At 44.7% G+C, this 27,557-nt stretch overlaps 1 protein-coding gene across 4 annotated transcripts in view; it reads left to right on the top strand.

The window, feature by feature from the left end:
* Positions 1 to 27,557, top strand: part of LOC116942267 (dynein axonemal heavy chain 3-like) — an 859,832-nt gene that overhangs the window by 719,588 nt on the left and 112,687 nt on the right. For all 4 annotated transcript variants that reach the window (XM_032953964.2, XM_032953963.2, XM_032953966.2 and 1 more), the window contains 4 exons: positions 2,739 to 2,877; positions 12,582 to 12,772; positions 16,180 to 16,275; positions 20,718 to 20,909. In XM_032953964.2, the coding sequence (XP_032809855.2) occupies positions 2,739 to 2,877; positions 12,582 to 12,772; positions 16,180 to 16,275; positions 20,718 to 20,909 (618 nt within the window). The remainder of the gene's footprint in view (positions 1 to 2,738; positions 2,878 to 12,581; positions 12,773 to 16,179; positions 16,276 to 20,717; positions 20,910 to 27,557) is intronic.

Genomic DNA, 27,557 nt, shown 5'->3' with positions numbered 1-27,557 from the left:
TGTGCTTTCTTGAGCAGGGGGACCTTGCGGGCGCTGCAGGATTTCAGCCTTCACGGCGTAGTGTGTTACCAATTGTTTTTTTGGTGACTATGGTCCCAGCTGCCTTGAGATCATTGACAAGATCCTCCCGTGTAGTTCTGGGCTGATTCCTCACTGTTCTCATGATCATTGCAACTCCACAAGGTGAGATATTGCATGGAGCCCCAGGCCGAGGGAGATTGACAGTTATTTTGTGTTTCAATTTGCGAATAATCGCACCCACTGTTGTCACCTTCTCACCAAGCTGCTTGGCAATGGTCTTGTAGCCCATTCCATCCTTGTGTAGGTCGACAATCTTGTCCCTGATATCCTTGGAGAGCTCTTTGGTCTTGGACATGGTGGAGAGTTTGGAATCTAATTTATTGATTGCTTCTGTGGACAGGTGTGCTCCTAATCTCAGCTCGTTACCTGTATAAAAGACACTTGGGAGCCAGAAATCTTTCTGATTGAGAGGGGGTCAAATACTTATTTCCCTCATTAAAATGCAAATCAATTTATAACATTTTTGACATGCGTTTTTCTGGATTTTGTTGTTATTCTGTCTCTCACTGTTCATATAAACCTACCATTAAAATGATAGACTGATCATTTTTTTGTCAATGGGCAAACGTACAAAATCAGCAGGGGATCAAATACTTTTTTCCCTCACTGTAGCTATGAGACAGTCCTGCCTCTAGTCAAAGTCTAATGCCAGCTTTCAACGGGACCAATGGCATAGTGGCATAGATATATAAAGTCTACCGGTGGCTCACACATCAACGCCAAAAAGCGCAGGGTCACCCACAACGCAGGTAAATATGGTCAGTGGATGTGAAGTCCCAAGGTAAAAGCCATTCAATGAAATAAGATAAATGTCAAGGTACAGCCCTGCCATATCTTGTGTGCACGCCAGGGGTGGAAATGGGCCTGAACGACCCAGAACGCCGTGGTGGGAGTGAAATTTTAAACCCGATTGCGTTCTGGAAGGAACCAGGGACAAAGTTTAATGACGGATAGGCTGTATGTATTCGTCGATATAATTCTCACGTGGCTGTCCGTCACGCTCTGGGTTCCCTAAAAGGTACGTGTGAGGGGAACACAGGTAACATTGTGCTAAAGGCCTGCGAGCATACATAACCACGAATAAAACATTGCTTCGTTATATTAAATGAACGTGCCAAAAACAATCACATTTTTTTTTGTTTTTCAATGCCTGCGTACGCTTCTCCCCTTGCACTTAGGGCTCAGTTGGTATGGTCCATGTTGAAGCTGGGCGGGCATGGGTTTTATTTCTACACACGGAATAAAATGTACCTACAGAACAGCATGTATATGTTATGATGATGTAATCCATCAGATATAATCATTTAGTTATAAAAATCTAAAAATTTCGCACAGGGGACATAGTGAATATGGTGAGCAGAGGGGCAGTAGTTGAGCGCACTGTGCCATTAACCTGGTGAGCTGAGTTTGATTCCTGGCTACGGCTAACCATACGTGGTGAGTGATAACTGAGAATCCCACTTCATGAGACCCTCAATTACGTTCAGCGTGAAGTGTGCTCAACCTACCCCCCACCCCCCCGCGACCGTCACTCACGTGGGGAGGCATTAATCCAGCAATTCATGTTCACCGTGCTGTAAATTATCATTTGCAACGTGGACTGCATCTGAAATGCAAATTAGGTATCGTCACGTATAGGATGTGTCATCAACCTTGAATTTACTTTTAACCTGAAAACATCAGGTCTCACCTTCCCGGTGGTTATGTTGTATAATCAGGAAATGTTCTTTAAACTACACAATGTGTGGCTGCATGGCAAATACACACTAAGTCGTTGCATTTCCCTTTTCACTGTGTTTCAAGGGCTCGATGAATTGTATTTATATTTAGAATTCGAATAAAACTGGGAGAAAGTAAAAGAAATGGAAAGTACAAGCCGTTGAAATTAGATCGTGAAAATTATGATATCGATGTAGCGTTAAGTTAACTTTTTAACTGCACCGGTGTGTCTATGCTTGACAAGAAAACAAGTTTACAATGACAAGTCCGAGCACACCTTTCGCCAAATTTATCCGAAACGATTTGCTGCGTGTATCCACGTGAACAAGTCGTTTTTCTTTGGTGTTTGTAAAATGTTTTGTGATTTTCGTTCATGTGTGCGGATAATGAAAACAACTTTTTTTTTATAATTGAAAGGTTATAAATAACTGCTGGCATATGGGCGTTTGCATTCAATGTAGCACATTGACATGTGTTCGAGATTGAGGTAGGTATGACTTCATTGGACCTGTTATGAAAGATGTAGCCTCAAGCTAATGCCTTCTCCAATTAATGGGAATCCACATATACGTGAAAAAATAAAACCTGGACACCCATATCATTTCAACAATGTTGTAATATTGACTGCCAGGTTTCCTCATTTGTGGTACTGCCCTTTTGTAAAAAAACAAATATATAATTTGTACATCATTGTTGCTCTTTTCATCATTACGTATCGACTTAGGGAAACATTTGATACAAAACCTAAATGTATCTATAATTCCCCGATATATATTTATATATTTTAAACGAGTCTAACTTCATGCTACAGAAACACTCGCCATATCCTCACGCACGTTAGCATCTGTCCCTGGAGAGCAGACTGAGATTTGCAAAGGTCACGCAGCCTCGCTGCTCGATATGTGGCATCATCGATTCACGGTTAATGTGTTTTGTAGGTGGTGGAGAAGTGCCTGCAGGAGTACAACGCAGCCAGCAAGGCACCGATGGACCTGGTGCTGTTCCAGTTCGCCATCGAGCACGTCTCACGCATCAGCCGCATTCTGAACATGCCCAACGGTCACGCCCTCCTCGTCGGCAAGTGTCCACTCGTTACGCAATCCAGAGACGTATGTAATGATCTCTGTATAATACAGTAATCCCCTCGTTATTCACGAACTTGATATCCATGATTTTGGCTATCCGCGAATCACACCTGGAACGTTACGCGACTACATCGAGAGAGAGAGAGAGAAAGTGATGAGACAAAGTGATGAGAGACAAAGTGATGAGAGATACACTAATGCAAGGACGTGATGCGATGAAGTGATGAGACAATATCATAAACTTAATAGTTTACGATTTATTTAAGGTAATTCATTGGAACGATAGGGTTTCGTAGGACAATATCATTACCCGCAAAATTTGCGATTCACGAGCATCTCCGGAACGTATCCCTCGCGAGTAACGAGGGAGTGCGGTAACGCATCTGTTCGTCTGTAACACACCGAAAATAAGTGACGTCACCAGACACGGGGGCGGTGAGGAGAGGGGTTGATAATGTCACGTGACACGGGTGAGGTGCGCAACAGGGAGTGATGACGTCAAGAGGCGCGGGAGTGTTCGAGGAGAGGGGCCCGGGTTATGAAGTCACGCGGCATTGCTGAGGTCTAGGAAAGGGGAGTGATGATATAAACGTAATTATTCGCCATCCCTTCACCAGACAAGTTCTGTGGGTTCCTGCTAGTGATAATAATCTTACCTATAAAGTCAAGGCACCTTAATTACTCGCACACAGCTTAAAGGTCCGCGGTCTGAGCTTGGCTGTGTTTCACTCCAGCGCTGTCCTCGAGACAGTCTGGTCCCTTCACCTGATGAAGGCCGCTTGTGTTGTGGCCGAAACGTCGTGATTTTTGTTATATTTTTTACCTACGTGGCTTTACCGAATAGAACCAAAGAGTAAAGTCATTTTTGTCTGCGTGCCTGCCTTTCTGACTGTCTGTCTGCGTGGGTACCTTGTGACGTTTTTAACTAACAAACTGTGGGGTTTACATATTAAAAAAAGTACACGGATACCACGCCGTATGCCCCGAGACGAAAAAGCACCATTCGTATTTCACATCTGTCAAGTTTAAAGTAGTTAAGTTAACAATTTATTCCCTTTCATAAGCACAGAGCACGCATCTGCGCATGCGCGAGAAAGCCGGCTCCGTGGTGGTGGTTGCCCTAGCAACGCACACACGCGATCGGTGGGGGGAATTCTCATTCGCATTAAAAATGCAAAAAAATACACAACGCTGAGGTAAATTCTTTATAGTGTGATGTCCTCCCCCCCCACCCCAATGTGTGCAGTTACTACCATGCTAATACTATAGTCCGTAGAGACTACTGTAGAGCAGGCGGTGGGATGGCGGGGGGGGGGGGGGGTAGCAGCCCAGCCCCAGCCTGCAAAGGTGCCACCTCGGCTGGCTGGGCAATCTAGGCAAGGCCAGGGGCTTTTCACGGGACTAGGCCTCACCACGGCACTTTGTATATATGCTAGATACTATACTCTTTGGTTCTTTCGGTAAAGTCACGGAGGAATAAAATAAAATAAATCACGACGTTTCGGGTGCAACACAAGCGTCCGTCATCAGATGGGAAAGCGTGGTCTGCTGCTGAGGCTGACTGTTTTAAAAAGTTTTAAATGGGTGTAGCCTAAGGGTCATAAAGAAGTGGCCGGGGCTAGTGATGTTAATGTGAGAGATTAGAATGATGTTAATGTGAGAAATTAGCATGTAACTGTAGAAAAGAAGAAAAGAAGGAAAGCGGCCTCGACGAGGGCATGGAAGTGGCTATGTTAATGTGAGAGATTAGCATAATGTTAATGTGAGAAATTAGAGAACACGGAAGTGGCTATGTTAATGTGAGAGATTAGCATAATGTTAATGTGAGAAATTAGAGAACACGGAAGTGGCTATGTTAATGTGAGAGATTAGCATAATGTTAATGTGAGAAATTAGAGGGCACGGAAGTGGCTATGTTGATGTGAGAGATTAGCATGATGTTAATGTGAGAAATTAGAGGGCACGGAAGTAGCTATGTTAATGTGAGAGATTAGCATGATGTTAATGTGAGAAAATAGAGGGCACGGAAGTGGCTATGTTAATGTGAGAGATTAGCATGATGTTAATGTGAGAAATTAGAGGGCACGGAAGTGGCTATGTTAATGTGAGAGATTAGCATGATGTTAATGTGAGAAATTAGAGGGCACGGAAGTGGCTCTGTTAATGTGAGAGATCAGCATGATGTTAATTGAGAAATTAGAGAACACGGAAGTGGCTATGTTAATGTGAGAGATTAGCATTATGTTAATGTGAGAAATTAGAGGGCACTGAAGTGGCTATGTTAATGTGAGAGATTAGCATGATGTTAATGTGAGAAATTAGAGGGCACGGAAGTGGCTATGTTAATGTGAGAGATTATCATGATGTTAATGTGAGAAATTAGAGGGCACGGAAGTGGCTATGTTAATGTGAGGGATTAGCATGATGTTAATGTGAGAAATTAGAGGGCACGGAAGTGGCTATGTTAATGTGAGAGATTAGCATGATGTTAATGTGAGAAATTAGAGGGCACGGAAGTGGCTATGTTAATGTGAGAGATTAGCGTGATGTTAATGTGAGAAATTAGAGGGCACGGAAGTGGCTATGTTAATGTGAGAGATTAGCGTGATGTTAATGTGAGAAATTAGAGGGCACGGAAGTGGCTATGTTCACGTGAGAGATTAGCATGATGTTAATGTGAGAAATTAGAGGGCACGGAAGTGGCTATGTTCATGTGAGAGATTAGCATGATGTTAATGTGAGAAATTAGAGGGCACGGAAGTGGCTATGTTAATGTGAGAGATTAGAATGATGTTAATGTGAGAAATTAGAGGGCACGGAAGTGGCTATGTTAATGTGAGAGATTAGAATGATGTTAATGTGAGAAATTAGCATGTAACTGTAGAAAAGAAGGAGAGCGGCCTCCTCGACGAGGGAGTGCAATCCAACGGGTGTAATCCAAAGGGCCTGTGAGTATGAGAGTGCAATCCAAAGGACATGAGAGTGCAATGCAACGGGCATGTGAGCATGAGCGATCTAAGAGAGAGGCATAGAGAGATAGAGACCCAGAGAGTCGAAATAACAGTTGACATATGCAGGTAGGATGGAAACATCACAGTAAGTTAAGGCTTTACCTGGTTAATAACGTCCTTCCAATGATTACTCAGTTTGTACCCATCCTCTTGGTTGAAGTTGTGTCGCGTGTTTATATATCTGAATGGCTTCATGAACAAATCTCTGAAGGTAGCCGGTAGGTTTGCAGAGTACCTCTTGGAAAAACAATAAATGGCAGAGGTATTCGTCCTACCATGTTTCAGATCTGCCTTGTGTTCACGGACGCAGTCCGAGACATTGTCATTTCGTTTCCCCAATGTAACTGCTGCCGCAACCACAACTCAGTTTGTAGACACCAGGGTATTGCATGCCAAGAATCACATATTTTACAGATGGGATTAAATCACGGATTTTGTGTAATGTATTGAGACGAACCTGGATCTTGTGTTTGTTTAAGATTTTGGAAATCTTTTTGGTAACCACTACTATATTCTTGGTTCTTTTGGTAAAGTCATAGGTTGTTATGGTGGTGGTCCACCACCATAACAACCTATGGTGGTGGACCACCAGGCCAACTACACTAGTTACACTGGGAGTAGCTACAACGGACCGGACCCCAGCTTGGATCCATGTCCACGTGTTGATGACTTCTTCTTGGACGTAGAACGTAGAACGTAGATCTTCAGATGACAACAGCAACGCAGAACCCCGGTCCCTCTCGGGGACCCGGTTTATAGGCTCGTTAGCTCTGGCTGGCTCTGTCCTTGGCCACAACCACCTTCCCGAACCCTCTAGCAGGATTTCGCCCCGGCACGTGATCACCCCCAGCCCCCACTTGGGGCCCCTTTGTAGATCTTACTTGTCACGTGCCTTCCAGGGTCAAAAGTGTCATGGCCTGGGGTAACCTCATCCCATGGCTGACACTCTCACACTCCCTCCTGTAGGAGTCAGCACTGCACGCCACGCATGGTGCCACTGAGCGCTGTGACCCAGCGTTCACCGAGCCCCCTCTGGGGCTGGTACTACACGCACATATACGGGGTGTCCGCGATGGCAATACATCGCACGCCGTGCCTCACTAGAGCCGGCATTACCCAGTAACATCCACGATGTCGCTACTTACGTGATGTCCATGATGTAAGTACATCACACGACGTACCTCTCTAGGGCTGGCACCACACAGTGACATCCGCAATGTCACTACACTACTATAGAGTTGGCAGATACTATTATTGAGTCAGTAGATACTACTGCAGTCAGTAGATACCACTACGGTTAGTAAATATCGCTACTGTCAGTAGATACTACGATACAGTTAGTAGATACTACTACAGTCAGTAGATACTGCTACAGTCAGTAGATACTACTATACAGTCACTAGATACTACTTTAGAGTCAGTAGATGCTACTGTAGAGTCAGTAGATAGTATAGAGTTAGTAGTTACTACTATAGTCAGTGGATACGACTATAGAGTCAATAGATACTATACATTCAGTAGATACTACTACAGTCAGTAGATACTACTATACAGTCAGTAGATACTACTATGGTCAATAGATATTACTACATAGTAGATATTACTGTATAGTTAGTAGATACTACTACTGTCAGTAGATACTACTACGGTCAGTAAATACTACTACAGTCAGTAGATACTACTATAGAGTCAGTAGATACTACTGTAGAGTTAGTAGTTTCTACTATAGTCAGTGGATACTACTATCGTCAGTAGTTACTACTATAGAGTCAGTATATGCTACTTTATAGTCGATAGATGTTACTATAGCGTCAGTAGATACTACCGTAGGGTCGGTAGATACTACTACGGTCAGTAGATACTACTATACAGTCAGTAGCTACGACTGGGCTCAGTAAATACTACTGTACAGTCAGTAGATACTGCTATAGAGTAAGCAGATACTACTATAGAGTCAGCAGATACTACTATAGAGTCAGTAGACACTACTATAGGGTCAATAGATACTACTATAGTCAGTAGATAGTACTGTAGAGTCAGATACTACTATAGAGTCACTATATACCACTCAATCTATTGTATGTAGGGTGTGTAGGTATATATGCCTATGCGGCGGTAATACTATTTTTTGAGGGGGGGGGGGCTGTCGACAATTTTTGGAAATCTTTTAGATCAACTATTTACCCCCCACTTTCTATAACTTTTTGGACTACTGCAAGCCTCTTATAATTTTGTTGACGGACAAATGGACAGACAAATGGCACGCCGGGCTTTCATAATAGCTTAGTATTTGTGTATGTATATGTAAAGTTTTTAAGACAAGTTTAAAATATATTTTTCCCCCGAGCAACGCCGGGTACTTCCCGGTAGTCCTCTATATATGTTGGGGGTCCGACCCTGGAAAAAATGGACGTGAAGTGAAACAGCATAAATCGAAAACCTATTTTACCGTTGACTTAATGATGTAAATTGATATGTTCCTGGCAGTACATTTTGGTCAAAATTTGGAGGAAAAATATTAAATAAGAATGAATGTGCAACCGGAAGTCAATACAGCTCGGTGAGCACTGGATGGACACGTTCGGAATTTGCATTACCCGTCACGACACGTGTCAACTAATGTGTTACATGCTGCAGCTTGGTATCCAGTATGGCGGTGATGTTGTAGACACTGAGGCTTGAGCGCCTGCTTTCACTTCTGAAAAATAGCAATATAGTTCAGTGGGCCTTACCTGCTAAAATAAGAAAATTGTTGAGTTTATTTATCCTATCTGTGCGGCTTTCTGCTATCGTACTCCTTTCCATAGCTGCTTGGCAAATGTGTCTGTTTTTACTTGTTTCATGTTTTAATGACCATGATATTAATGATAAATGTAATCAAAATTCCAGGGGGAGGGAGAAAGTTGAGGGGAGTTGAGTGCGAGACAGGACCTGCCAAAAGCAGACTTCTGTTAACGAAGGCCCAGATTAATGCGGGCCCTTGCGGCTGACATGAAACCTCCCACAATTGTGGGCCATTAGCCAAAGGCAGTTCTAATTTTGCATAGTTAATGCATTGTTAATGGATAACATTGCATTTGCCTACATTCACATTCATGAGTCTGATAAAAACTAATTTATAGTCTTGCAAGGGAACACTTTCTTGGACAGTCTCACCATAAACTGGAATCATTAACCCTGCGCTCCGGTCTATAAAATAACATCGTTCTTAAATTAGCTCATGCATTAAAGTTTTGCTTTTTTTTTAAAGTGTGTAATTACTTTGCATACAAATATTTTAATTTGATAGATGCCACATTGCTACTATGCTTGTCTTTGAGCGATGTCGTTTGGAATTGCATTTGCACAACCACCGAGAGCTTCAGCATTCTAATTCCGGGATGAAGACACCCGTGGTTAGAACATGGGAGCACAAATATGTCCGGGATGACGTCCACTGGGGAGATGGAGCTGTGAAATCGGCTCACGTGTAGGTGCTATGTGGATCGCGGGATCATGAGATATGGTGCCAATTTTAGGGGTTGTGGGGGGGGAGGACATTCATCCAGCAGTGAATTGACCATGGCTGATGATGATGATTATTAAACCAGGTTCTAAAGATGCTGTCTGGTACCAACTACTGTACAGGATACAAAGGAAGTATCATCTATTGTGGGGGTTTTGTTTTCTTAATAAAGAATATTCAAATTCTGTGACGATCGTTTATGAGGTAAATGTAAACGGCATAAATTAGTAACCATCCAGTAATTTTACCACTCAGGGCGATAAAAACAAAAATTCAACCCAACAACAGCAGCTATGTACCCAGTGGAACGTTGCATCACCCATGATACATGCCTCAAATTGCACACGTAAGATTCAATCAATTGATTCGTTTATTTTGATTTGTACATTACCCATGCGGCCATTACAGGGCACCGTCGTTCATCACAGTGTTGATAGATAATCGATCATTGAATTGAATCGCCAGCCTGAATCGCGACGAGGCATTGAATTGACTTTTGGGGTGGGGAAGGGGGAGGAAGGGGGGGGGGGGGTCATCCCACCCCTAACGCCTGGGCTGTCTCGGTGCCAGCCTGTTTGGCATGAATATGTAGGGCCGTTAAAGAGGATCTGTTGGCAATGCGACTGTTGCAATGCCAGTGGTTGTAACTCACACGTCTACATTGAAGTAACTTCAAAGAGTATGTGTGTGTGTGTTTCCCCTCCCCTCATTCTGTTCGAGCTCTATATCTGTGCTAGGGGCAACTTGAGACAGGTAGCCTAGGTGCATGCCTGCCAAATAAACAAAAACGCTGCAGTACGTAGGCGGATATGTGAACCGGTCTGATATGTGAACATGTGCAGTGTCAGTGATTCAGAGACGAGGTTTGTAGGAGGCACCTTGTTTATTAACCACAACTTCCACGGTCTCATCCTCACACTCTCCACAGTTACTCAGCCTAGCCTGTAGACAACACTAACCATCAAACACTGACGGCGCCGACCGAGATAGCCAACAGCTTCTAGCAGCGCAGCATTTAGTGAAGACGGCAGTGACGGCAGCGACGACACGACAACAACGACGAGACGAGTCCACTCCCCGAACCGGCAGCCTCGAACTCCCGAACTCGGCTCCTTTTATGCTACCCAGTGCGGCCTGGCTTCGCCCTGACTGTGCCTCCCTTCTCGAACCCGCTAGCAGGTTCCAGGGGCCTCCATATGGGTTCCTCCGTGACCCTTGCCCTATTTCCTCCGCTCTGCCAACAAACAGCCGTGCACACGCTCACCGGCGTGTGTACTGCCTGTCCACCACAGTTGGCACCGCTGTCCACCAGCCGGCGCTATTACACTACATATGTATAGAAACTAACAGTTACGCCGTGCAGGGATACTGCACAGACCGTGGTCAGTTAGTTGGTCAGGGCGGATACGTGAGCATCTGATATGTGATATTATACTGTAGTTGATGTCTTGGACACCGTTAGATTAATTTTATAACTGTCAGTAAATTTTACTTTAACATCCCACCATATTAATAATAATTACAATTTTAAAATGTACACTTCTAAAAGTGCCTTTCACCAAGGGGTCACAAGGAACTGTACAAAACAACAACAACAACCGCCATTCGCCACTGAGTGGCGGTGACATCACCACGGTGCTTGTGCCAGGCTAGGTGCATGGTAAGATCACGCCAAGTGTTGAATGCCCACTGGCAGGAGGTCATGAGACAGACACAGCAGGTGCCACGGGTTGAATGACTGAGATGACTGGCCGATGCAACACCTGTACAAAACAGACACACGTGCAGGCTCACACCAATGACACACAACCCGCAAACACAGAGCATTTAAGAAATAGAAAAAAGCCTTTAAAAGTAAGTTTCATCGTAAGGCGTGATTTGAAAAAGCGAGGCGGTGGGTGGGGGGTGGGGAGTCGGCGGAGCGAGCATCCCAGTGGAAGTGATTTCCACAGCCTGGGGGTAGGGGGGCACACCAAAAAAGGCTCCGGTCAACCATCATCGTCGCGCAGACGTGAGCTCGGCACGTGACAAAGAAGTGCCCCTGTTCATATAAGTTTTGGGCATTGCTCATTTCTGTCGGTGCCCCCCCCCCCCCCAAATGCGCACTCTCATTACCGGGGGACCATCCTTCCCATGCACGGCCATTGTAGGCTTCCGACAAAGTGGCACTCATATTGATAACCGTGGAGAGGGAGACGTCTTCATTTGTGATCTCGAGCACTTTGGCGGCGCCATCCCTCCAGATAATCACGAAGGCAGACTGTGAAATAATGGTCCAAAGCGCATGATCTACTTCCGTTCATGCTGCCACCTTCCGTTACAAACAGTGCGTTGGGGCTGCTTCTGTGTTATATATTTGCAATGGGGGCCTTAGCTTCATTACTTAGGCAGGCTGCCATTCTCGAGTGAATGGCACACTGGGATTGCAATCCAGGTGTCGCCCAGTTTGATCTCTTTGCACGGCAGTTGCAACAATGTGCAAGCTACTTAACCCCTCCCCCCCCCGCCTCTTATACATCCGCCAAGCGTTATGAGTGGCAAGTTGATTGGCAGGCCGTGTGTGCTGGAGAAAAGTGTGAGTACCACCAAAATACCCATGGACCCCTCAAGAGCTCCCTTGAGTGGAGGCCCTTCTGCCAGCAGCAGTCTGAGCAAGCGATTGCACGGCTCCACCTTTGGCTTTAAAAAAAAAAACAGGATTTACCCTGCATTGCACATCCACTGATTATGTTAACCGCAGTGGGGTTCTCTAACTAGTGGCTTGAGCAAGTAATTTCAAGGTTTGCACCTCTACGTATTTATGTATGTTGAACTTATTTTGCACTGTACGTAGCCAACCGTGCTAATCGGAGGTGCGGGGGAAGGGCAACGAACTAAACACAAAAAGCGGTTCTAAAGAAAACGAAATTTTAAAGTGCATAAGTGGCTTCCTAATATTGGAAGTAAGAGCGGTCCAGACGGCCGCAGAAGCGCGTCCGAAAGTGCGCGGCACGGTGACCGCCTTTACTCGATGCCTCGCCAAAAGACGCTGCTGCGACGGTGACCGCAGTTTCGCGTGATGTTTTATGACCGTTGCTGAGTTCCGGCAGGGTATTGCGGTTCATTTTGTGGCGAGCACTTTGCGTATAACGGCCAGCGCGTTGCGTCCTTTTACTCGCCACGTATGCACCACCGCCGCAGGGATTGGCGGGAGCGGGCGGCAGTCGGCCACCAGGCTGGCGGCGTTCCTCGCCGAGCTCGAGCTGTCGCAGGTCTCCGGCCAGAAGTCGTACGCGGTGGCCGAGTGGCGCGAAGATCTCAAGAGGCTGCTGCGGCGGGCGGGAGAGGAGGGCGTGCCCACCGTGTTCTTGCTCGCCGACCACCAGATCAAGGTGATGTCGTGTCGAGGGCTGGCCGCGGAGCGACGGTACTGAGATCTACCATTTGGGTTGGTTTTTTTTTGTGTGAGCGTTATTTTTTTTTATCGTCTTTCAAGAACCCAGAAGACAGTGGGAATGTCAAAAGGATGAACAGCAGATAACGTTTAACAGGCCGGCGTAATGCACCCTCGTAATTATGGAATGAATGAGTGCGTCCTGGCGGGCTTGCCATCCTACAGGTTTTGAAGGGTTTGTCTCTTGCTCAATAGGGACTCACTCGGTGGATATTCATATGCCAATGTTTCAAACTGTTTACTGGGAAATGAAAATAATGGCTAAGCCTGTAAAAGCCCAACAAAAAGCCCACACAATAAGGACGTGTATGGCTTACAATGCTGGGCGGTGTGTTTATTGTTGGAACATACCATGTACCGTACAAATTTATTAAGAAAGTGAAACAACATTAATCAGGAAACGTTTCAAATGTTCCACGAGTAACCTGCGCGCACATCTTTCGACATGATCGTCTGTCCGTCCTTCCCAGCGCCAGACAGAAATATTTTTAATCTTATATACAACCCTGTATCGCTCCACCTTTCTCCTTACCTTCTCTGTTCTGTATGTCGCAATGTATCTCGAATTCTCACTTTACCTTTGTTTTTCAATTCTCCCTCCAGTGTACCTCACCCACTCCCCCCCTAATAGCACTTCCCTGTCTTTCTAACCTTCGCTCTCCTTATTCCCACCGCTTTTTTTCCATCCCAGTCTCCCTTGCCTCTCTCTAATCATCTCTCCCACTGGTCGTCACGTTCCCTCTCTGTCCTCTTTCCATTTTCCTCTCTATTCTGCGTTTCGTGCCCTTTCAATTTCTCCCCGCCCCTTTCATCTCAGTCTGTCCCTGCCTTCTCTATCTCCCTCCCTCACCTCCCTCCTTTGTTCTGATATAGTATGGTAGTATGAGTACGATAGCATGACAGCACATCCCACACATGAGTGCAGGATGCACATGGGGGGGGGGGGGTGTGAGTGGGAGGGGGAAGCGTGACGTCAGTGCGACGTACGAACCCGGCTCAACGCTGTGGGATGCGGGTGACGTCATGGCGCAGATGTGCACGGTGACATCACCACCACGCACGCCGCACTCGGGAGTGGGGCACCCAGACAGACAGGAATCCACGCAGGTCGCCAAGCGAAAAATAAGTGCGATTTTCATGAGGACTGCTGCACCATCCAGCAACAATTAAGTCCACTGGCCAAGAAAGTCGATGAATAATTTACACCTGAATTTATAATGCAATAAAAAAACACGTTGGTTGTATAGAGCGTTTAAATGTGACTACGTTTCGGGAGCCAAGCAAGAGTTGTGGGCGCATGGTGGTAGGGGAGCTACTGATTGGTGGTGGAGGCACAGGACAGTGGGGGGGTGGTATGAAGCTAGGGAGTAGCCGTCGGTGGTGACAGAGTGGACGGACCACAGGCGGGATTTGAACTTTTGGAGAGGGAGTCTGCAGTGGGGATGACCCTGCGGGGAGGATGGTTTCATACAACAGGGGCAACTGAGGAGGAATAGCGATGTCCCATTGCGCCAGCGTTGACTGGAAGGTTTGACATGAGAGCCAGGCGAGTAGAGTAAGACGAGAGGGGCGTCGAAGATGATTTGGACAATCGTGTATTTGATATTGACTTTAATTACGTAAATTAATACACAGATAAGCAAGTACTTTTTGAACAAAACTCACTAATTTTTACACATGAATCAAGTATGATGAATTTACTTTTAAGATGTATAATTGGTATTGTGCTTATATCTTGAATTGCGTGTTGTGGAGTTGTCCAATGATATTTGAGGTCTAATGTATATATGGATATATCTCTTTTGGCCACAACCCATATTTCATATTCCCTTGTACCCAAGCCTGGTCATCCTTATGAAGGTGACTCTGTACGAATGGGGTATTTCCTGGTCTTATATAACCATTGTTATACGATTGTAAAGGCCATAATCATATTCAGAATGTAGCTGCTTCTGAACGACTGCCAGACCCCAAATTGCCAGAATCTCCCCAACGGGCAGACGCTGCTCATCTTTTTTTTACGTGGGGTTTTTGTGGAGTCTCTGAGTCCGAACAAAATTGGCCTCGTGTGCATCGTCAGGCACAGAATTCGCCCCCAGTCATCTCCTCCATGTACATTCTTTGACAATGTTTTTACTGACGCACTAGAACAAAGCATGCATTCCTGTATTGTTGGATTCAGCAAGGCCAAAACAAATTATGTTAATGGGAGTGTAACCATTTTATTTTGCTATTTTTAAGTTAATAATGCAAACTTAATATATGCTTACCACAGTTAAGTCATTGGGGTGCATTTGCTTCTTGGCATCTGTAAATGCATTGTCCTGATAAATGTCACGCTTGTGCTCATGCACAGATAGCGCTTGGGTTTTGGAAATCGTGGCACTTTACTGTATACTATTGCAGCCGTTTTAAATAGTTGTCCTCTGTCACCACTTATTATTGGTCTGAAGTTTAGCATTCCGTTCCACTATACGTGTATGGCTCTTTTCATAAACACACTGCTGGACGAGGGCCTCTCCAACCGGCATGGGTCGTGGTGAGGGTTATTTGACCATACTTCACCACACTGGTCAGCAATTATTTTACATTGCATTTCCCGTAAATTTTACTTACGTCCTTAGACTCTCCTCCAGAGGACAATGAGTTGCTTCTGACCTTGACTGAGCTGTAGCAGAGAGGGCATTCATGGTGGCTTTCCAGCAGCTTTCACCGAAGCCAAATTATACGTTTTTTTCTAAGTATGAAAATAGCAGCATAATTCATGTTAGAGCAAACACGGGTCAAAAAAAAGTAGTTGGTACATCCTGTGCTATGGGTTTGCATAGATCGCAAGGGCTGTTGTGAGTGCACATTTACTCATTCTAATGATGCGTAAGTGTTTAATAAAGATCCGTCATAATGCTCGGCGAATGAGATAATAAACTAATAAATATAGCGGTTAGCGCGCCTCGATTTGACATTCGTGATTTGTGCTGCTGTTGGCAGCAGTACAAGCTATTGGGAAGTAAACTGTGATATACACCCGCGCAGCAAGAGTGCATGATCGTCATTATGGCGTGAGATTGGCTGTGGGGATTGCCTGTGGCTCCGTTAATGTGTTATTTTCCCCTGTGGCCCAGCTTAATTACTGCAGTCGCGACGGCTGCTCCGGTGTTGCCGTGACAGATTGCCTTCATTTAGCACGTCTATGACTAAGAGGACGTGTCATGGCGAGATGGAATATAGACTATCGATTTGCCCTTATCGAGTTTTGTTTCAAGCGTGCGATTGAACAGAACCAGCATTTGAACGGGTGTTTTGTTGCAGCAGTATTAAAGGTCAAAGGCCGTGTTTGTTTAACAGGATGAATCGTTTTTGGAAGATGTCGGCATGATCTTGAACACTGGCGACATTCCCAACCTCTTTGAAAGTGATGAAAGGGTACACATCATCGAGAAGGTAAGCGTCAGAGTGCGGTCACCATCCGGCCCGCTACTTAATTCCCGCGCTGCACATCATTTAGCTCACGTGAACCGAGACAGAAGTGAGATTTATATTTTTTACTACAACATTGACCGCTTTAAATGTGAAATGACAAAACACGAAATGGAAACGAATCAAGAATCTTTTGGGCTGGTGTGGGGGGCTCACGCTGAGATTGTGTTCGAGCACAATTTTCAAGGACAGAATGGTACCGTATGAGGCAGTACAGCAGGCAGGAGATTGCTGACATATCTCAATGGGCACTGCCCAATCATCAATTGAACATGTACACAGTAGTCCATTTTTTTCAGGTTAATTTATCCGAAACATGCAGGAACTGAAATTGTAAGACTGTTCGATATGTAAAACCATAAATAGTTAAAATTGGGGTATAGAATGAATATATATTACAACTGATACTGAAATGTATGAAAATGGCAAAATAACGGTCGCATTTGAATTTAAATTTGAACTGAAATACAGCTGGGAGATGCATATCGGGTGTGGCGCACCTGGTCCTGCCAATTGCTGTGCTCGTTACATATTTCCGTGGCTAAATCCACGAAGAATCCACGAGGAATTTGTAAATTGAAATCGTGGTTGAAACTGACAAGTGGCAGCATCAAATAAGCCAAGTAATAATAATCATAGCAAAGCCTCCGGAGGATGCAGGCAGTGTCAACAACGCCGGGCAGGTGATTGGCAACAAAGTACTTAAGATGCAGATCCACAAAGCATGGAAATTTGTTCCACATTCCGTTTGTAAAACATTAAAGGTCCTGATTTTTTTTTTCCTGGTAGCCCAGTAATTTCAGTGGACAGTTTGAATTTCAAGTACAAATTCGCAACAACACATACAAATGGAAATGAAGATTGTGAACTGCGCTATGAATAACAATGGGCGATTCCCCAGACTATAGATAAAGGGCTTCTGCCAACAACCTGGCATCGCTTGAATTGTTCTTGGCTCTGGTGTCACGGTGACATCTCGGGGCCTTTTATGTCGAGCGACATGGATGTTTGGGAATTCATCTCTGAAATCCCATGAGTTTAACCCCCCCCCACCCACCCCCCGTAAAAGGCATGGAAATGCTAAAGTTACCTGTTTTTTTTTTCCCTCTAAGACTACAGCGCTTGGGGATCATCGTATTTGAACCTCCATGATGGAGCTCAAATCTTTATTCTAAATTAAATTAAATCATCCGTCCCTTGCATTCAACAATTTGGTGATCGTTTGTCGGACAGGATATTGAGTGATGCGTGAACAAAATTGAAGAGCAAAGTGCACGTCAATAGTAATGCCATTGCCTAACATTCATTCAAACTCTGGTTAGGGGGAGAAAAACATTTAATATATGATTTTAGCTTGGAGTGCAAAATTCCTGAAGCTCAAGAGACCTTTCATAAGGCAACCCCAGGAACCTAAGTCTTTGGCATTTATGGCAGAGTTTCTTAAAAGAAAGGGATTAAAATATACTCTTGGTGATTTGTACAGTTTAACGTTCTTTCTTTAGACTCCTTGGACATAATGCAATGGTAATTAAATTTCGTGTTACATTGCATAAGATACGAAGTGGATCCTCACTGGATAGACTGCTTTGCAGTTTAAACGAATGACTCTGTTAGGTGGTCAACTGTAGTTTATGTGGCATTATTTAATTTAATGTGCAGCCTTGATTTAAAGCTTCCGTGACTGCAGGAAGTCATAAGAGTATTAATGTAGAGCTTCAAGCGTTTTCGACTTTATCCGGAAATCTGTATCTTGCTTTTCAATACACGTGTGAATAACACAGCCTTAAAATAAAACGTATATAATCGGCGATGTTCAAGGCAAAGGCCCCTTCTTTATATGGGGCCATTGCTCCAAACTGCACTGAGTACATATATATGTAGTGGATTAACACGCGCATACAGGGGGAAATGGTAAAGACGCGCGAGTTATGGACAGTGGGGTTATGTTGGGCCGGCCAGGTGTGGCGGCAGGAAACTGTGCGGTAATGACGGGCCAATTAAGCTGGAGAGCGATGTACGGCTGTGATTGGCTGGGGTTGTTGTCAAGGACGAGGTGGCGCCGGAATGTCTGGGGATAGAGGGGGGCAAGTAACAGGTGCGGGGGGGGGGGGCGTCGGTGGCACGCGGCCTAATTAATTGGTTGGTAATGAGAACGGGGATATATTCGGGAGACGGGAAGAACGAGGGGAGTTGTGGTTGGGACTGGAACGACGCAGGTGTGAGAGAAACGGGGAGAAGACATAGGAGACAGAACAGATAGCAGTGGAGCAGAGACAAGCAGAGACAAGGAGTGACTGAGAGGCGCAGAGACAAGCAGAGACAAGGTGCGACTGGGAGTGATAGAGAGAAGCAGAGACAGAGTGAGACAAGGGGGACAGAGAAAGACATAGCTACGGAGAGGGTACGGAGAGAGCCCGGGAGAGATAACAGAGTGAGACAGAGGGAGACAGAGAGAGACATAGCTACGGAGAGGGTACAGAGAGAGTCCGGTAGAGATAGATGGAGTGAGAGAGAGACAGAGATGCAGAGTGGGAGATGGACAGAGACAGCGAGTGACGGAGAGAGGGACAGAGACAGCGAGTGACGGAGAGAGGGACAGAGACAGCGAGTGACAGGGACAGCGAGTGACGGAGAGAGGGACAGAGACAGCGAGTGATGGAGAGAGGGACAGAGACAGCGAGTGACAGGAAGAGACAGGGACAGCGAGTGACGGAGAGAGGGACAGAGACAGCGAGTGACAGGAGGAGACGGGGCCAGCGAGTGACGGAGAGAGGGACAGAGACAGCGAGTGACAGGAGGAGACGGGGACAGCGAGTGACGGAGAAAGGGACAGAGACAGCGAGTGACGGAGAGAGGGACAGAGACAGCGAGTGACAGGAGGAGCCGGGGACAGAGACAGCGAGTGACGGAGAGAGACTGTGGGAGACAGGGGAGGAAGCGGAGCGAGCGAGACGGGCGGAGTGCGGCGAGGGAGCTGCGGCAACCAGAGGAACTGTGAAGTTAGAGACGGAATGTGGAAAGTTGTAATAAAAGAATAAAGTTGTCCGCGTGAAGTCGACCACTACATATATACACACAACATCTATTTATTTAAGGCGTGTTATTGACAAATTTATTTTTGCTTGTGCACCACAACCAACGAGGCATCACCAAATCTTTCTATTTTTTACAAATGTAGTGACCGTCTATTGGCCATCGAACAAAGACGGTCACTGCATCGTGCGCTTTCAGATGTGCTTCTGTGGCCGTCTGGAACACTCTTCCTTCGATTTTAGGAAGCCACTGGAGCTATGCACTTTTAAATCCACGTATGTATGTTGAACTTCTTTGGCACCGTACGTAGTCAACTGTACTAATTGGAGGTGTGAGATTGAAAACTATTTTCTTTAGAACTGCTTCGATTGGCACGGTTTGCTACGTACGGTGCAAAAGAAGGTCTACATACAGTCATACATTCCACAAGATTTTGCAGCACGACAGGTGCATAAAATAACCTCAGTGTATTCGTGATTTATCTTGTTTTAATGTGAGAGTTGCTGCTGCTGCTGCTGCTGTTGTGTAATGGTGTTCACCTGTACTTGCAAACGAGAGGTCCCCGGTTCGACCTCCCGGCGCGGCAGTTTAACCAACAGCACAAGTTTCTTAAATCCCCCCTCTAGGCCACGCGTGATGGGGTAAAGTTCGCGTACTCCTCGTCTCTTTGAAGTCATCCCGGGCGGCGTGGAAGTGGAGGCCAAATCGCCCAGTGGAGGGACTCTCTCGAGCCTCTCCTCATCGAGGCCCTGCTTAGAGCAGCGGCCTGAGCCACACATTTCATGGCTGCCCCTTTCATTTACTTTTGTAAATCCTCACGTTTTTTTGCTGCAATTTTGTAGGGGTTGAAATATTTCACCTAAATCCTCCTCGAGATAACGAATCCTCTCCCCTCAGAGTGACCCTGCTACGTGCATTGTCTATGCTTGCATTACAATTAATATAAATCCAAGTGATATTGTAGAGATGCATCCTAATTGTAGCGCATTTTTGTTAGCAATCTGCATCTGTTTCTCATTGGGGAAGAAAAAAAACATTGTTTCCCAACGTGTTCTCACCACCTCCTTGTACATAAATCAGACTCAACGTGTTCACAATCTCAATTCGCATGCCGCACCGGGTGCAACACACATCACGGTCACCATGGCTAATATATGTTGCGTGTGCCTGTCAGACGGCCCAGGCATGGGTAGGAAAGCGGCACCGTGGCGGCGGTGACGGTGACGGTGCTAGTGGTGTCGTCTCGCGCGAGCAGAGCTGAGAACGACCCAAATGAGGGGGAATGATTTATTCATTGATTTCGGTTTTCGCTTTTAACCCTTTGCCCCGCCGCCGCCGCCGCCGCCGGCGCCGCCGCCGGCGCCGCCCCACAGATGCAGCAGCTGGTGCAGGCCGAGAACGCGCAGGAGGCGCGATCCCCGCTGCTGGCTTACGCGAGCTTCGTGCGACGCGTGCGGCAGAACCTGCACGTGGTGCTCGCCTTCAGCCCCATCGGGGACGCGTTCCGCGACCGTCTGCGCAGCTTCCCGTCGCTCATCAGCTGCTGCACCATCGACTGGTTCCAGGTGCCAGCTTACTATCGAGATGTTAGCTGCCTCACCTGCTGTACAGGAGGTCGTGGGTTCGATCCCTACCCTGACGCCTGCTGTATATTATGATTTTGCAAGTTCTCTCTCTCTTTCTCCCCGTGGTCGCGTGGATTTTTCTCCGGGTCCTCCGATTTTGCTCTCCACATTTAGCAAATGTGCGTTTAGAGTATTTGGCTGCTATAATTTTCCACGTGATAAGTCACTTCGTTTGGCTATTATTTGTGGCCAGGTCGCTTATAAAAAAAAGCTAGATAGCTCAGTGGGCCTTACCTGGTTAAATAAAAAAATAGGTTTTTAGTTTAACAGTTTTCTCATCTCCTGATCAGGCTCTGGGCAGTCTCCACCTGCCCGTCAGGATTTAGTCCGATTTTGGCATATGGAACCACTATAGCAGGGAAATATTTAGTAGCAGAAAACTAAATAACAAATATGTGATACTGGGTTGGCACTGTTGCACAAGTACAAATAACAAAACACAACACATTTGTCAATAACATTTCCATAGGAAGGAAATAAATATATTATTGATGACGTTTCAGGCAATGACCCTTCTTCATCACAGCGATACTATTAATAGTCAAATAAAGACAGGCAATGTAATAACATTTCCAAATTATTATTTTTTTGTCTTAAAAGAAACGTTTTCCCACTTCAATTAGTGATGACAAATCAGGCATCTGGTCTGTACCCAAGAACCAATTGTACCATGTGAGATGAAATGCTCCAATATTTTCCCCGGCGCTGCTGACCTGAGGAAAACGTCCAGGTGCTACTGCACACTCGGGTGGCTTTGTCCATTTTCCCAGGGGGTCGCGGGCAGCTGTGAACACCCACGTAGAGACATCTCTATTCGTTGGCCCATGAACAAATGGCAGGCCCTTGTTTTAAAAAGCAATTGCTGCAATATTAGCCAGCCCACGTTAAATATTGATGACCTGTTTTGATTTTAAACATAGACTGTGTGGGTGAGTGCTGTTTGCAAGCATCTATTATGGTGGGCATAGCACTTCCATAATATTTATTATCATTGCCATCACTGTAATTGTTTTTAGAAATTCATGTTTTGTTTCATATCCAGCCCGAGTGATTGCTGTTCATTTGAAGCTAAGTGTAAACTGTAGGCCTTGCTCCCACAATTTAACAAGGTTCTTAAGTGTGGCAAGTTTTATGAAGAAATGCCTTCAAGCCGGTTGGTGGTGCCTATGAACATAGCCGGTAATCCAGCACTGTGAAGGGTTGGTCGATTGCACGAATGTTGGGGAACTCCATGCCTTGGGCATTGAGGAGCCATAACAAAAAAAATACTCATTATTAATCGTGGATACTTCAAATTTATATTTATTTTCTAATATACGTGTTTCTCTTTTCATTTCTCATTGCAATTCCCAGCATGCATCTGTCCATGTTTCTTTGCATACTTTCCAGTATTGAATTTGCTTAATCGTTGGCCCAGTTTTTGGTGCATATGTCATAGCATTCTTGATTTGAAGCTTTCGTGACTGCGGGAATCCATCTCTTTGGTTCTCTCGGTAAAGTCACGTGGTAGGTATAAAACCTAAAGAACAAAAGAGATGTCATAGCATGTCCCCATGCACTGTTTGAAATCTCTCTGTTAAATCCGGCAGTCATTCACCTGTTCATTTGACCATTCTGCTTCCGATCAGCCTTCAATAATTGATGTGCTTTGCGACAAATCTTTATTCTACTTGTGGACTTGCTGTTATTTGACTGTTTTACTCGCATCGTGGGCCCAAATGTGCAGCCCTCTTTCTCAAGTTATATCGCCGTAATACATTTTTTTTCTCTTAGCTTGTTTCAATGAATATTTACATTAAAAATCTGGGATGTTTAATGTTTTTCTTAATTTATGTTCGTTATTAATTTCCCCAATAAATCTATGAATGCACCCACACTGCCATGGAATTGCCCATTATGCGGATATTCACGAAAGACCAGGTGTGCGGAATTCACTTAATTGCATGATGTGATATATATATCTACATATTTCTTTGCAATTAGTTTTTTTTTTAAACAATCAATTTAGAGACAAAATAAAGCACGGCTCTTGTCAATTACATTAACTGGTCACACCTGGCGAAACAGTTGGATACATGGCCTATTTTGATATTGCAGTTTCATTTAAAATAATTAAGTCAGACCCCCCCCCCCCTGGAATTTTAAGGGTGCTTACAGCTGATTCTGCAGCCAGGATTAATTTATAAACCATTTAAAGCTTTAATTTTGACTGCTGCCATGCTATTTAACAGTCCAAATGAAATTAATTGGATTCTGTCTATATCTCCAGCTACAAAACTCCAGGCCCCCTTATCCTCATATGGTCTAAGTTGTCCATTTATACCAATCTACCAATTCACATGCAAATTAGATGGCGGTAAAGCAATTTGTGCACAGTTGTTAATTGATTGACTCGCAAAATTAGACGATGCTGGTTGTCGGGTCCAGGATGTGGTTAGGTCGGCAGCGAGACGTGACACCTGAAATTGTTGCCCGATACACGCTCGCTCCACCGTTACAAATGAGTTGGGTAAGGAGAGGTGGCATTTGGATGTAACTTGTTACAAGGACTATACCGAATGTGGGGAGATTAAAAATTACAGTGCGATAGGATGGATAGTGGTGCCGCAGTGGCGAGCTGTTAACTGCCTCCTCGCCTGGTATGCAGGAGTGCGTGGGTTCGATCCCGATCCGGACGCCTGTTTATTTGGAGTTTGCATGTTCTCCCCGTGGTCGCGTGGATTTTTCTCCCGGTCCTCTCCTTTTCCCTCCACGTTTAAAATCAACGTGCGTTTAGAATATTTGGCTACTATAAATTTCCACATGGCTGAGCTGTCATTTGTGGCCAGGTCGCTTCCGAAAAAGAGCTATTTCGCTCAGTGGGCCTTACCTGGCGAAATAAAACATAGTTTAGTTTCGTGGCTGGACCAAGCACGCTAACACCGTGCGTTACTCAGAGGGCCGTATTCAGAGTCGCGGCTCAGCCTCTTAAACGCCACTCAGCCGTGAGCCACCCGGTCGCTTCCAAAGATGCGCGAGCAGCTCAGCCATGGGCTCGCTTCACTCTCAGCCTCATTGGAATGCTGAACGTGGTTCGGACCAAGCTCAGAGCTGGCTCAGTACTAACAGTGAGGGGACTGGGGAGTAGTGGTGGTACAGAGGTTTGCGCATTGCGCTCTGAATTTGGCGACATGAGTTTTGATTCCTGGTGTGAGGCGCCATTCATTCAGCAGTGGGTTGACACTGGGCTGAACAGCAATCAATATGGCTCAACCCCCAAGACATGAAGGAGTGGGGAGCCCTTTACCCAGCTGTAGATTGGCATAAGGCTGTAAAGTATTGTTGTTGTTTATTATGTGCATGTCTATGTAAAACTGGTACACCTTCAGTTGGTTCATATCTGTAATCTATAACAATAACCTCTCTTTTGATTATAAATCAGTTTTTAATATAATAAAAATATTAATTTGTTTCTGATAGAGTGCCTTTCACGGCAGAACATCTCAATAGTACTTGTCAGCTCGTTACATTTGAAAGGGCACCCCCAGTAGCAGCCATCCCTGTGGGCACAAGGTGACTCAGCACCTGCCCTGCAAACTGCCATTCGTCTGCCAGTAAGGGACGTTGATTACTATGTGTAATCCCAATTGAGTAATGTGTCCGTAATCTTTTAAAGGTTGTCTAATTGGTTTATGCATGGATCTGTTTACTGAGAACATGTTGCACTAAACGCTGCACAGCTGCTCCCAACACAGTACATTCATGTCCAATAATATACATTTTGGGCCCTGTTCTCCAGTTGCAGGAATTAAATCTCGAAGTCAGACGTTTCATTAGAAGAAACTATTATGGACGTATCTTCAGGCTAATCAGAGACTCGGAATTGGTTTACTCTAAACTTATGTAGCATTGCGATGCAACGATGCTGTTGGAAAGATAAACTCATAAATTATAAATGCTTTGGAAATTAAATTGAATTGTGAATAAAGTATCTTAAGATATGGTCATATTTGGATGCTTTATAAATCTCGGGATCCTGTTGCATGTGAATGCTTCCTATGTTAGAATTATATGAATATCACCTTGATAAAAACACAACAAAATATTTAATTTTGGTGACGTTTACGTGCATTGAAAGGTAAACAGTGAAACAGCTGGAGCACAAAGTACTAGAATTTACGCATAATTCTACAATCACACTTTTAAAGTACTTTAAAAAAATCAAATCGTATTAATTTCAACAGAATTGGCTGCCTTTGACTCGTTCATATTTTTAGAAAAATCAGGCAGTTATAAAAAATAATGCTCAATTTATATATTTTTATATCTTGCTGGCTTTTATTCCACGATCATGGTTTTAACTATTAACAGGGAAAAAAAAAAACATTACAATGAATTGTAATACCCTGGCTCATATGTCCGATATTACTCACCACTGATGCTAGCCATTACGGAGAAATGAACTCAGGTCACTGGGTTCATAGCAGAGTGCACTCCTCTAATATTACAACAATAGTTATTTTAAATTTTAACTAGCAACCCGCACGTCCTTTGGACGTGACCGGCCCTCTCTGCCAGCCAGCCACTAACACCTTTATTCTTATATAGAGCTCTGTATCTCTCCACCTTACCCTTCGCTTTTTACTGTATATATATACATCTGGCTACCATGAGAGATTCGTTCATGAGGCTATCCACATATACATATACAAACACAGAGACAATTTCAACCGAGAAGATGGATTCTGGCTTAGCAATCATTGGAAGGATTTGATAAACCATTTCGGGTCTTAATTAATTGATCACGCTTAATGTGGCCGCATCCATTATTTTTCGTCTCCCCCCTCCTCTTTTCCGAACATAGATGGACTCGTCCATCTGAACAAACTGTCAAATCGCTCTCCGTGGTACTAACGTTAAAAAACCGCCACTTTTTCAAATGTTTTTGTTGTGGTTTTCACACCTGATGATGATTGCTTGTGTTGCAGTCGAAACGTCGTAAGAATTTTTTGTATTGTTTTATATTTTTATTATTTTATTGTTTCCCTTCTACGTGACTTTACCGAAAGAACCAAGAATATGAATCCCTGCAGTCACGAAAGCTTTAAATCAAAATTTGTACTGTATGTAAAAATTTGTCTCGATTTCTCGCTTTGTCTTTGTTCCTATCGGTGTCTCAATTCCTCTGTCCTCTCTCCTCCACTCTATCTCAACCTCTTCCCTCCCCCCTATCTCTCTCGCTCTCCTTATTCCCACCTCTCATTTTCCCGTCTCAATCTCTCTTGCCTCTCCCTAATCGTGGCGTTTGCCTGACACACGAACCTGGCTCAATGTCACGGTGTAGATGTGCGCGGTGACGTGACCACCACGCACACGCAATTGGGACCGCGGCACCCAGACAGACAGGAATCCATTTAGGTCATCGAGCCAGAAATGTTTTTTCTCATATAGTATGATACTGTAATCAGCATTAGTATTAATAATGACTGCACCGTTAATTATCTATGTATTACATTATCACAAGTATTTATTCACGATGTACTAACAAAAAAATCCGCAGACTGCCTGCTGGATCTCCTCTCTGTTTCAAAGAACAAATTTGACTTCAGGTCTTCGCTCATTTACCAGCTTCACATTCCCTATTGCCGTACAAATACTGGAGGAAGGGCCTTTGCTATTGATGCCCCCAGGGTCTGGAATGCTATTGCCAATAAACTACAACTTGAATACTCTTTGGTTCTATTCGGTAAAGTCACGTAGGTAAAAAATAAAACAACAAAAATCACGACGTTTCGGCCACAACACAAGCGGCCTTCATCAGGTGAAGGGATCAGGCTGTCTCGAGGACAGCGCTGGAGTGAAACACAACCACGCTCAGACCGCGGACCTTTAAGCTGTGTGCGAGCAAACAAGGTGTCCTGACAAAGGAATTAGCATAAAAAGTAGCATTTGATTGGCCGATTTTAGAAAAGAGGTGGTGTACGTGCCCGTGGACTTGCCGTTTGGGGCAGGGTGGGGGGGGGGGAGTTTACCTATTGATGGTGTGAAAAGGGAATTTATAAGAGCTGCGAAAGTTTGGGGTACCACTACTGGAAAAATATACTGTACCATTGAAATTAGTTTAATGTTTAGTTCGATTTAGAACATCTTTCCAATGGTTGCTTAATTTGAAAGCATCTTCTCGGTTGAAATTGTGTCTGTGTTTGTAGATCTGAATTGCCTCGCTGTACCTGCGGTGATTGCTATATCGGGGAGACAAAGCGACATGTCTCTGACCGAATTCGCGAGCACAAATCAGATTTGAAACACGGAAAAACGAATTCTTCTGCCGTGGCTGATCACTGTTACAACGCTGTGGGTGATCACGATATAATTTTCTCCGATACCAAGGTTCTTTGCAAACCCACGGGTTTTTATCAGAGATTTGTTCACGAGGCGATTCAGATCTACAAACACAGACACAATTTCAACCGAGAAGATGGTTTCAAATTAAGAAACCATTGGAAAGATGTTTTAAATCGAACTAAACATTAAACTAATTTCAATGGTACAGTATATTTTTCAAGTAGTGGTACCCCAAACTTTCGCAGCTCTTATAAATTCCCTTTT

This window comes from Petromyzon marinus, chromosome 14 (assembly GCF_048934315.1).
Source record: "Petromyzon marinus isolate PM22_M1 ecotype Great Lakes invasive population chromosome 14, UKy_Petmar_22M1.pri1.0, whole genome shotgun sequence".
Taxonomy (NCBI): domain Eukaryota; kingdom Metazoa; phylum Chordata; class Hyperoartia; order Petromyzontiformes; family Petromyzontidae; genus Petromyzon; species Petromyzon marinus.
This window is presented reverse-complemented; position numbering and strand designations above follow the sequence as displayed.